Here is a 13,169-nt window from a genome sequence, read left to right on the forward strand (position 1 = left end):
CAGACAGCACGTAAGGCCCGAATCAGACTACAAGACAAATTTGCTCTTTCACGATTGCACTGTGTCAGACTACTGCAATAAAATCTTGTATTCCGATACCACCGCATCCAGTTTTTTACAATCATTGGGCTTTATCTTGTCAACTCAAATGCGACCGGATACACTCGTTACCGTGGCAACGACAACAAGAGTGGATCGCGCCGACTGTATTATAAGGACACACAAAAAGTGGTTACATTAATTACTGTATTTATTTCCTGCCATCTAATAGAAGACCATTCATTTGTTCTGTCTGTCACTATGCCTCACTGGCATAAATAGATGAACAAAGATACATTATTTATTGTAAATATTATTTTTGAGAAATTAAGTACACAAGTATATACAGTAAATGAACAGGTCATTTAAATAGACACATTCCTCCATCCTCGGGGGGGGGTCTTGAACAGATTAATGGCATTTCGATCCACTTCAATGAGGAAAGATGATTTGAGATATGAGTCTAAATTACGTGCATGTCAGGGACCGAATTAAATTCATATCTTAAGGCATCACAGTGTATAGTTTTGGTGACAGCTTTGTTGTGTCGTAAGATTTTTTTGATGTGTGATCCAACATGTGCCTTGGCTCAATGAATGTTGTGAAACACTGGGTTAGAATAAAAGTGTTTTTATTTTCCTGCATCGCACTTACCCGCTCTCCAGACCGCGGCCTTTTCTTGGGCCGCGTTGGCAAGGCATCCTCCTTTGGGTTGGTGTCAATGGCCCAGTAAGAGCCCTGGGGGGGGGGGAAAGAAGATTTTAAGTGGATTAAAAATGCTTTCCTACATTTGCACTTTACTCAAGGTTTGGAGTCACAAAAGCATCAGGCTTCTTTTTTTTGGGTGAAAAACACTATAATCTACCTTTATTCCGTTTGTTGTGTGTGCTTGTGCAGAATGTGCTTTTTGTCAGTAAGGAATGACTCGGTTTCCTCCACTAGTGGCTGGCAAGGGGCAGCTGCCGCTAAGCTCTTCTTTGAATCTCCACTTCCTCGAAATTAGGTGAGCGCGGCACCGTGGCCAAGGCAGCTCTCGGGCTGGGAAGTGAGGCAGAGCTGCCCCGGCTGAGGTGTGAGAGAGCCTAATCAAGGAAGGAACTGTGCAGGCTGGCTCTGGAGAAGGGTGGCGTGGGGGTTGGTGGGGAGACACCATTCAAAAGCGCCGGTCTGCATTATTTATCTTTAGCATTTCCTTTATTTTTCCGACGGTGTTCCTCCTCCAAGCCCAAAGCAAGGCAGTGTACATTTGCTAAAAGAAAAACGAGATTTTTGTCCCACCTTAAGGCCATGTGGGTTTTTTACTTTATTTTTAATATTTCATGATTTAAAAAAAAAATCTAAATTGTCAAGAGAATGGGAGATCAGGACCTTTTAAAATGACTTCCCCAGCAGAGAGAATAATTGATACGTCGCCCAGAGAAGCCGAGTGAGTTTTCGTAAAATAATAGCGTCGTATATACCTGCACTTGTTAAAGGGAAAAAGGGTTATTTCACAACTCACGTTCTCCGGCGCGATTGCGATTGTTCAAATGAAAAGCAAGGCTTGGCCTATATTCATCAGGGGCGGGTGGGCCGTGTGTGTATGTGAAATGATATCTTTTAATATGCACCAAGCTTTGGGGTCAATTAACGGCTCCTCAGAGGGGAGGAAAATAAATCACACGCACAATCAAACCGAGAAGAGGGGGGGAAATACAACGTTGATAAAAATGCAGAAGCCTCATTAGAAATTCCACACCATTGATAAAGGTGAGGCGTGTTGTCACCGCAGTCGATCCTTGAGTGTCTTAAGATGCACGTTTCAAAACGAGGAGTTGAACAGACAAAGCCAGTCTGGGCTCCGTTGCTTATAATTAGTGCGGGGAAGAACACTTGAAGTTAACCCTCGTGGGAAGAGAGAGTTGCTGCATTTTTTTCTCCCCCCACCTCGACTCCCACCCCCCAGAGAGTTGGAAGGAAAAGAAAAAAACATATAAAGAGCCATTAAATTATTCACAAATATTCTGCAACATAGTGTTGGGTCCACAGGAACATAGTACAAACCACCATATTCTCTTCAGCCAAAACAAAATGGCTGCTTTAATCATAAAAGATGTAGTCTACCTGTAAAATGACACAGCTCCTTTTCATATATCAACATGAATGATGTCATCTATTCCAGTGGCTTCACCACTTCCCCATAGCTCATATTACAAGAATAAAATGTCATCTTAATATTTCAAGCATTAGCATAACTGCCGTTACATTATGAGATAAAGTCTATACATTTTCAAGAACAAGATTGCAATATAATGACAAAAAAAGTTTAATTTACAAGAATTAACTACAATAATCAACAACTAATCGATTATAAAATCAATCGGCAACTATTTTGATAATCGATTACTGGTTTAGAGAACTTGTTTAACTGCCTCTCAACAGTAAATATTCTCAGGTTTTTGTAGTCCTCAATGAAAGCAAATTGATTACCTTTGTGTTAAATCAAAATAAGACATTTGCAAACATCATATTTTACTTTGAAAAAGAACGATCAAAATCTTTGCCTATTTCCTGACATGTCACGGCCCAAACAAGTAACTTAACCATAATCCATTTGTGTATTTTATGCACTGTCAATTTGAATAATGTCCTGTTTTTGAGTAAAGGGATGGAAATATAAAAATTAGTTTTTAAATTGGATTCACCGATTAACCATAAATTAAGACGAATCGAATACTAAACTAATCATGAGTTTCAGCCCTATACTTAACATGCACTTGTTATATTCTTTGTAGACAAAATGTTCAGTATTACAAAGAAAAAGGTGTAATTTGGCAGAAATTACTTCATACTATTACAAGCGTTAATGTAAATTGTACCTGCGTTAATTAAAACAGAAAATTCAGGTAAAAGCCAAGGTATTTTGTCAGGACAAGGAAAGTCTGTTTCTAGACAAACGTTTGCACGTAAATTTGCACAAATTACATCATAATATAAGAAACGTTACTGTATAGAGTACCTGCATTAAGGTTTAAAAAAGGAATTGGGTAAAAGGTCAAATATGGAATGTTATAAGAAAAAAAGCTAAAATATTACGAGAAAAAGTCTTAATATTGCGGAAATAACAGATTATTATGAATGCTAGCTCGAATGGATACACATATGTGGCGAGAAACGTCCATATTTTTTCAGGTGAAAGATTGGAGTGATGTGTCTGAGAAAAAAGTTGGAATCTTATGAGAACTAGGTTGTAATATTACGAGAAAAACAGGTCGTAATTTTGCATTAATAACAACACAATACTATGAGCGGCGGCACGGTGAACGACTGGTTAGAGCGTCAGCCTCACAGTTCTGAGGACCCGGGTTTAATCCCCGGCCGGCCCCGCCTGTGTGGAGTTTGCATGTTCTCCCCGTGCCTGCGTGGGTTTTTTCCGGGCACTCCGGTTTCCTCCCACATCCCAAAAAACATGCATTAATTGAAGACTCTAAATTGCCCGTAAGTGTGACTGTGAGTGCGAATGGTTGTTTGTTTGTATGTGCCCTGCGATTGGCTAACAACCAGTTCAGGGTGTACCACGCCTCCTGCCCGATGACAGCTGGGATAGGCTCCAGCACGCCCGCGACCCTAGTGAGGAGAAGCGGCTCAGAAAATGGATGGATGGATGGAGTGTTCTACCGATCATTAATCGAGTAATGAGATAAAAATTGTCATGACAATCATGAGATTATATTTGGATACCATTTCATCTCTATTGCACGCAATTGACGGGACTCTTAATGATCGATTAATCGATTTACATGCAGTCAAGGTGGCGTTTTTTGTACAATAACGAGCGCCATTTAATCCCGAGCATCTCCCAGATTGACAGACCCAGACTTTGCCTCTCCTATCTCATCCAAGCAGTAGTTTTCATATTCCTGCCACATTACAATATTGATGCAACATCTCAAGAGCAGCAACCGCCTCTTTGAAGTTGTCTTGTGCACGAGGGGGGTAGTGGATGAGAATGGGGGGAGGAGGGATGGGGGGGCTGGAGAAGGCAGTGAGGAAAATTCCAAATTAAACATTAAGGATGCGAGCACATTGGCTGTGCATCTGGAATGGGATCCATACAGCAATAGATTATTTTGTATTTAGTGGAGCAGCTCCCAGGAGTGTCAATATCAGAGGATTACAGCAAAACACGAAATTAGCATGCAGTCCCCATCCTCTAGTACACAACCAGGCGTAACTCTCCATGCATATATGTGTGTGTGTGTGTGTGTGTGTGTGAGTGTGCGCGCGCGCGTGTGTGGCGAGGGTAATTATTTGTGCCTATTTTTTTTTCTCCCTAGCACGTGTAGCAAAGGCCCAGATAGTGCAGGGCTGAAATGTAGGTTAGGCTCTATACGATTAGACCTATGCACAGTGCAGGACTAAATATAGGGGCTGCACCATCCTGAACCACCTCAGTGGATGAGGGCTAATTATCAGCTTGATGTCACAAGAGACGGCTAAGTAAATGGGACTGCAAACCCAACAGTAGGTGGTCCCACTGAAATTCAAATGTCAAATTAACATTACCAAGAAAAATGACTGAAGTAGGAGATTGGTGCTGAATGCTTCAGGGGATGCAGCAATTCTGGAAATGACCTTACTTAAACTCTGTTTTGACTCGGTCTCCACCAGTCTGACTTTTTCTCACCTCACCCACATCTGCTGTCTGAGCTCGCCCAGTAATAAAAAAGAAAAAAGTCTCTCCTTACATATGAAATCCAATCCTGCGGGGGAGGTAGGTTCCTAATAGATTAAGAGCGTGCCATGCATTTCTCTACTGTCAAGGTTCTGGCAGGGATTCAAAGTTAACATTTTTTCAAACACAGACTGCATGATTTGCACACAACCAGCTGTTGGTACCAACCAAACATGTGCCTCAAGTTGTATTCTTTCATTTTGACACGTGTTATTTTAGGTTAGGTTAGATACTGTAGATACTTTATTGATCCCAAAGGAAACCAACAGCAGGAACAATAAATGAGTAATAGTGTAACACGGGGGGGAAAAAATTACGTGAAAAAAGTCCTAAAAAAAGAAAAACCTCATATTTGGTAGAAAAGAAGTCTCAATGTTCTGAAAATATTAAGTGGGGAAAGACCTAATGTTGTGGAAATAACGTATACCTGCATTACATTTTGAGAAAAAACAAGTTAAAAAGTCAACTTCGTTATCTTACAAAGATTCGAGACTCTTACAGAGTCGAGAAAAAAAAATCGACTGCATCAATAACATCGTAATCTTGGAAGAATAAAGTTTAGAGAAAAAAGATAACATTGTAACATTTTGAGCACTCGTGTACCGGTGATAACTACATCACAGAGAGAAAGGGAGAAAAAATTCAAAAAAATTAGTAAAAAGGTGGGATTTAGTTTCCTGGAAAATTATTATTAGAGAAAAAAGGAGTAATCCTAAAAGATGACTAATTTTGCGAAAATAACATTGTAATGAGCGTTTTGTTAAAGTAAAAATCGACTTCGTAATGTTACAAAAACAAAGTTAAGAAAAAAAGTACCTTCTACGTGAATAACATCGTAATGCTAATGTGTACCTGCTATATATTACAAGAAATTGTTCTTTTGGAAAAGTGTGGTAAAAATTTCAGAAAGACGTTCTAATACTAAGACAGCAGAGTGTTATTTTTGTGGGAATAATATACTATTATGAGTGTTAATGTATCTGTAAATCGTAACAGAAAAAAAGGTTTTTGAGTAAAACAGTCGCCATCTTACAAGAACAATGTTGTAATATGTCTACTTTTTATTTGCAAAAATAAAAATGTGATACTAAGAGCAATGATGAATATGTAATGTGCCTTATATAACGAGACACAAAGAAAACTTTTTTTTTTTTTAGTCAAAAGTTGGTCATTTTGAAATTGTACTTCTACAAGAAAGGTTTTTATGTTTTGAGACAAAAGTGAGATTATTACGAGAAAGTATTTCTTAAAAGTATGAGAAAAAAGTAAACGTTGTAGTATTACCAGAAAAAAAATTAACTTTGCACAGAAATAACATTGTGATACTACGAGGATTAATGTGTACCGGGTAAAAATATAGGGTAGTGTATATCCGGCCATTGGGTTAAATCTTTTAATCTCACCTTTCCTGGGTCATCTTTGGAGCGAGGCACTTTGAGAAAACATTTGTTCAATGACAGATTGTGCCGTATTGAGTTCTGTGGGGGCAAAAAAGAGAGAGACAGGTGGAGACGGTGAGTACACACACACAAAAACAGATTACAAGAAAGAACAAGTCTGCAGTAAAGGCCTCTTTATACTCCCGCGGCCGACAACGCCTGCATTGCATCACGTGACCGACGAATTGGCCCGCGCGGCTCTGTGCAGCTTGATACGCACACGGCAAAAATTGTTGCTACCGGAAATGGCCAAAAAAATGCAGAGCAAACTCCACCCTGTCGTGTCCTCGCCGATACCAGCCGTAGCGACACCCCTGACTTGGAGGTGAACTGCAGTACATTTTCAAAACTGCGCGTGTGGGTTGCGCTCGAGTGTAAAGGCAAACTACGCGCGGGACAGCCGCAGTGACATCAGCGCGGTTGCCGTCCGCACGAGTATAAAGAAGCCTTAACACATTGGCTTGCATTTTCGAGTTTTGGACGTAGAAGCTGTCATTACAGTATACCTGCTTTCACGCTTCAGTCGTGTACGGTCACAAACTGCAAAGAACTCGGCAGTTGTGATTTCCTTCTCTATTTATTCCCGGCATTTTTTCATAGAGGTCAGACCAGCCGAAAATCTGAAGTCAGGGCAGCCGCTACAACAATTGTTAATTGTGTCTTACCATGAAATGCCGCCTCTCTGCCAACGTGCTGGAAGGGCCAACTTTAAAATAAAAGCTTCATATATTACTACATTGGCCATCAATGCCAAGTTGGCCATGGAGCACGGTGCAGCTTTAAAAGAAGCCTTAACCATACGTTGAGCCCCAGGTGGCTGGATGACTAGATTGCGGGCACTGCTGCATAAGAAGCACTTTTTATATGTAACAGTCCCCCAGCATTTTAAATGTAAAAAATCGCCTACGATCAGGCTCATTTAACCATGGCAGCCGAAATCGCGATCGCAATTAAAATTTGGTTAATTGTGCAGCCCTTGGTCAGAGGGTGCCGTGACACAGTTTAGAGTTAAATGTGTTCCGTGACCATGCTCTTAACTCAAAACAATCGGATCTCAAATCATCTTTTGCAAGTGAAATGAATGGAAAATTCATTAATTGGTTCTAGCCTTCTCCCCCCCAAAGAAAACAACACAAATGCTGTATTGAGTATTTTAATGAGGAAAATAGCACTCCATAATATTGGACTTCATAAAAAACATACAGTAATGATATAATTAAATAGAAATTTAAAAAAATATTTTTGTCATACTGCATCAATTCAATGCTGCTCCTTCTGGTGTGCTCGCCTTGGCCACATGAGGGCAGTTTAAGACAGACAAACAGATATACAATTACAGTAATTGAGGCGTTATGAATCCACTTGAGTTCTTAGCAGGACAAACAGAGCTGAAATATGATTGGCTGCTGCATGCAGTCCTGTTTGAATGCAGCAACCAATCATATTGCAGCGGGACAAGTCCTGTCTCGTAATACTCAAGAGGGATTCATAACGTCTCAACTCCTCTCTCTGATTATCAGTACGGTAGTAGTATTCAGTACACTAGTATCATTCTACGTAAAGGATAAAGGATATATGAATGAGAGTAGTTCACTGTTATATTGTCATTGTACACATTGTTTCTGCACGGTTTGTTTTTAATCTGTTGCTTAAAGCACCACAACAGACGCTAATTAGCTTTAGCATGAAGATAGCGGACTGAAAGGCTAATCTATAGCTGCTTTAAATGCACAAGGTGTAATTTTCTTTGTTTTATGTTTAGTTTGACAGTAAACATTAACTGGGAGTGGCATTAAACAACTTGAAGCCTCTTTTTTTTTTAATTGGTCACGATTTGTTAAAGTTAATCGAGTTGAGTCTAAAAACATTTTCTCGCAACTCAAAGCAAAAAAACAGGCCAAAAAAAGTTAATCTCTCGAAAAGCTCAAGTTGGGTCACGCATCTCAAGGCACCACTGTACTTGCAAAAATAATACACTTCTTCTTTTGTCTGAAACATTGATTTAGGATTAATTATCCATTTATTAATGTCAGAAAGAATATTAATACATTTGAAGGGATCTGTAGTTCCTAATTGCGTAGGGAGAATTATTATAAGGATATTCTTGTCCGGGTCAAAACTGACCAGGACCATAATACAGTATGTGTGCATGGAAAATGAACAGTATGTATGGGTTATAGTCACTCCTTCCCTAAAGGTGCAAGCTACTATGATAGCATATCAAACTCCACATGTGCTAAAAACAGGAGCCAAGAGGAGTCCCGCACTGGGATCGTGGCAGGAGCCTGATATTAATTAATGCTCCAGCGGGCCCTGTGGGGGCAGGAAATAAATTATGCAGATCATCATTCCAAAGTTAACTCATTACACGCTTACAAGCTACTCCATGGCGTCTAAGAGCGAGCTCCAGCCAGCTGTCTCGTTGGGATGGAGAGGCGGATTGAAGCAGCCACCAGGGCAACGGAGACCAATGAATGCACACCCCCCCACCCTCCCAAAAAAAGATAGCCCTGCACACACCTCCACTCCACTTAGTTGCGAGTGCTATTGACAGATGGCCATGCTTAAAAAAAAAAAAAACTAAATAAAAATTTTAAAAAGATGCGGGGTTCTCCGCTTGCTTTAATTGATGCAGGAGATGAGTGGAGAGCGGTGGGGAGTGAGCAAGAGACCCCCAAGAGGATGAGATGGGAGCCGCTTGTTCAACACTAAAGGCAATTATACCGCAGGAGGGACGATAATGACAGGCTCGTTGTGTGATGCCGCCAATCGCACCACTGTGAAATGCCAATGGAAACCATAGGATGCTTTCACTGTTCCCCGACAGAACATAAAGAGCCTCGCAGTCAGTCAATTATCCTTGTGCCTGGAGTGGAAAGGAAAACTGTACCGCAAACTGTCTGTTTTAAGGAGCGCCTATCATTAAGTAGGATGGTTGCTGTTATGCAAAGGCTGGGTTTGTACAACATGGCTCAAGAGACAATTCTTATTTTTTTTCTGCCCCAATCGATATAAGGTGCATAAAGGGAAGTCCTCGGTTCACGAAGGTGCCGACATACAATGTTTTGAGATTACGGACAATGTGCGATGAACTAGCTTATTGGGCGTAAGAAAACGTGGTCACACGGCAAAAGAAGGCAAGCTCAGTTACCGCCGGACTTACTGTTTTTCCATTTGTTTTATATTTATAGCCTTGAGGTGTTTCGCATACAATTTACTGTAATTTTGAAATCCATCCATTCATCCATTTTCTGAGCCGCTTCTCCAAACTAGGGTCGCGGGCGTGCTGGAGCCTATCCCAGTTACCTTAGCCCAGGCATCCACAATCCATTCACATATGGTAGCGTAACTCGCCCGGCGCTGCCTCCTAGTCTTAGTAAAGCTGTGTTCGCCATCTGTCATCCATCGCTCCCACGCCGCTCGCAACTTCACTTTGTTCATTAGTTTCATCAACACAGACTTTGTGTACACCGGAAGTTTGTTCCTTCAATAATGCCGTGTACAATTCCCTCCACAAGTATTGGAACAGCAAGGTCAACTCCTTTGTTTTTGTTTTATACTGAAGACATTTGGTTTTCAGATCTAAAGATGAATATGAAACAAAGGTTCAGAATTCCAGCTTTATTTTATGGTATTTCCATCTAGATGTGTTAAAAAACTCAGGACGGAGCACCTTTTGTTTGAAGCCACGCACTTTTCAAGTACCGTAATTTCGCGTGTAGAATTGAAAAATTGTCACTCGTGCACATTATGCAAAGGTATAGGGGAAAATGGAAAAAACTTTCACATTTTTGTAAATGTATGCCTCCATCTAGAGCAGTGGTTCTTAACCTTGTTGGAGGTACGGAACCCCGCCAGTTTCATCTGGAGTTCTCGGAACCCTTCCTAATTTGAAAAATAAAATATCGTTTATTTCAAACTCCATTCATCCATTCTCTGAGCTGCTTATACTCACAAGGGTTTGCGGGAGTGCTGGAGCCAATCCCAGCTATCATCGGGCAGGAGGCGGGGTATACCCTGAACTGGTTGCCAGCCAATCACAGGCCACACATAAACAAACAACCATTCGCAATCCATCCATCCAATATTCAAAATTCTTGGTACAGTATACTCAGGTTAAAGTGGCCATTCCAACCAGACTCAGCATTTTGACAGACTGTCATTTTTGAGAAAGCTTGTCACATTGCTACAAATTGGTTGTTTATCTATATGTGCCCTGGGATTGACTGGAAACCAGTCCAGGGAGTATCACCCCCCCCCCCCCACACACACACACACAGCAATCATACCTACACCTCAAATGCACGTTACTGTGTTTAATAATACAAAATAAATGTTTAAAATTGGTAGAATACTCCATCTAGCCATTCTCAATACCGCTTATCCTGTTCAGGGTCGCAGGGCGCTGGAGCCTATCCCAGCTAACCTTGGGCGAAAGGCGGACTACACCGTGAACTGGTCAGCAGCCAGTCGCAGGGCACATTCACACCATCACTGAGTGGGAACTGAACCCACGCTGCCCGCACCGAAGGCAGGCGAATGTGCCACTACACCATAAGTAACTTCGGAAGACTACTCGATTCTGAAAATATATGATAACTGTAGCCATATACAAATATCTTACATATACTATCATTTGCTTGGTAAATTTTATTTGCGTAGGTCATTTATATTGCTCATGTTGTACTGACCAGAAACCATACAACGTTGCAATAAAGTTGTACTACATTCCATATCTATTTCTAAGGTTATCATCACTGGTACCCTTATCAGAAGACGAGGCCCGCCGCTGCTACGGCTACATTAGGAGTTTACTTTTTAACAAACGCTGTCTGCATGCATTCATTCCTTGGCTTTGCCTGTCGCAACATACCTTGCTGTGTCAAGCCGTCTTTTTACACCGCTCACCGCACATTTGCCAAGAGGTGGGTGAACCGCGAGCATTTTTAGTAAATATGAAACAGAACAAAGGGGCTACTTGAGGGTATTGCAATTACAGCAGAGGGGGGGGGAGAGAGAGAACAGGATCACAGTGGTGATGAGGAGAGGAAGAGGAGAGCAAAGTGAGGACTAGCTGACAATGATGCACCTCAAAAACAGCGTGGAAGTCCATTTGTTCACATTTCAGAAATGCTTTTCCACATTGAGATTGAAGTGGAACCTCAGTTTGTGATTAATCCTTCTAAAACGTCTCACTAAAACCAAATCGTCAGAAAATTGAAGCCATATTTCTCATCGGAAAAAATATCAATCCAATTAATCCGTTCTAGACACCCATAAATGTTGGCAAAATACATTTTATAGATAATAAATACGTTTTTACATACAGAAAATGTGAATAAATACAAATGACTAATGAAATGGATAAATGAATATTTAACATCACTTTTACCTTTATTGAAGACTCTTGACATATGAAAGTGAGGTGACAGTGAGGAGAGGTGAGGTTATTGTTTATCCAGGGTTACTTCCTTTTGTCTTTTACTGGCACTAAGACCAGCTTGAGAGTCACTAGACCCATTAAAATAAATAAATAAATAAATAAAATAGGAGAAGCGGCTCAGAAAATGGATGGATGGAATAAACTTTAAAAAATCTGTCGTTGATGCAGACTTCTATTTTTGTACTTTGCTACGAGTTGTTGAATTATATCTTGTTTCTCCCCTTCTTTACCAAAGGGCTGGCACTCGAATCTTTCTATGGCGCCATGGTGTCTTCTTTAGCAGTCAATTTTAATAAATAAACATGAACAAAAACTTTCAAAATGCTTCGGATGAACGTCCCGGTTGACACTCACTCAACGAGAAAACACTCCATAATATTGCACCTACGCATAGGATGCTTTGTGTGGGCGCTCAATTCCAGGAAATGAGTGACAGAGTCATGCGACTGTGGTACAAAATCCGAGCAGATGTATGAAAACTGGGTATTTAACTGACGGAAAGCATAATAAAAAATCAGATCGTAAAAAAACTAGGGCATACGTAAACCGAGGTTCCACTGTAATTTTATTTGGAATAATGTGTTCCAGAGTCAAAATAGTATCCATTATAAAACCCTTTACTATCGGTAAGTTTCAATTCACATTATAAAATTTGCAACATTCATAAATAGTGGCAACACAAGTTATCCACTGTTAATATTAATATAATTAGAAAATAGAATAGTATTTAACCACTCTTGTTACTTTGATGACCAATACTACATAGCTGATGCACCTCATTTTTTTTTAACATTAAAGGGGATATATTCTGGAAAATGTACTTTTTGAATGTTTGCATACAAATAGTTGGGTCTCTATAGTACCAGCCCACCTATCAGGTGTAAAATTAAAGAACCATGTAAATATTTTGTTATATCCCTATTTCATAAAATGTGTCTTTAAGTGAGTCGTTCTGCACTTCTCCCCCACTGTTGGGCTACATAATAATAAGACATAATAATTGACACCACACCGAGACTCTCTCCGCCCATGACTTGATCAACAAGGATGGGTACAGATCCAGAGCCACTTTAAAATGGCGGCCGAACGATACTATATGAAACACTATCATGTAGAGGCATCCACATTCCCCCCGGGTGCGACACCCCTGCAATCACGTGAATGCCAAAAGGTAAGCAGAGCTGCATTGAGTATTGTTGGATGCAAAAATTCACGAGATGTACACATCTCTCTACCTATGCGCATTCCATTCGCAGGCATCCTTTTGGACACCATATAGGTCGGCCATCAGCAGGAGGATAGGCATGTGATTTAAAAAAGAAAAGAAAAACAAAAGACGCATTTAAGGTTTAGAACTACCTGGGGAAATGTAGCTCCTGTGGACGCTACTGCTTTATGTGATGAAGAAAATGTTTAAAATAGTGAAGTTACAACCACTCTACTGAAAAATGTGGTTGAACTAATAATGCCGATACTTGTAATGCCACTACTGCCTAACACTGCAAGGCATATTTTAACCCAAAGCTTTGGTTGA

At 40.5% G+C, this 13,169-nt stretch overlaps 1 protein-coding gene across 4 annotated transcripts in view; it reads right to left on the reverse strand.

Moving 5' to 3' along the window:
• Positions 1 to 13,169, reverse strand: part of foxj3 (forkhead box J3) — a 154,058-nt gene that overhangs the window by 42,632 nt on the left and 98,257 nt on the right. For 3 of the 4 annotated variants that reach the window (XM_061687082.1, XM_061687081.1, XM_061687080.1), the window contains 2 exons: positions 6,157 to 6,231; positions 694 to 777 (listed from right to left, as the gene is read on the reverse strand). In XM_061687082.1, coding sequence (XP_061543066.1) covers positions 694 to 777; positions 6,157 to 6,231 — 159 coding nt within the window. The remainder of the gene's footprint in view (positions 1 to 693; positions 778 to 6,156; positions 6,232 to 13,169) is intronic. The other variant, XM_061687083.1, reaches the window with a different exon arrangement.

The sequence above is a fragment of the Phycodurus eques genome, chromosome 10, assembly GCF_024500275.1.
Source record: "Phycodurus eques isolate BA_2022a chromosome 10, UOR_Pequ_1.1, whole genome shotgun sequence".
NCBI lineage: Eukaryota > Metazoa > Chordata > Actinopteri > Syngnathiformes > Syngnathidae > Phycodurus > Phycodurus eques.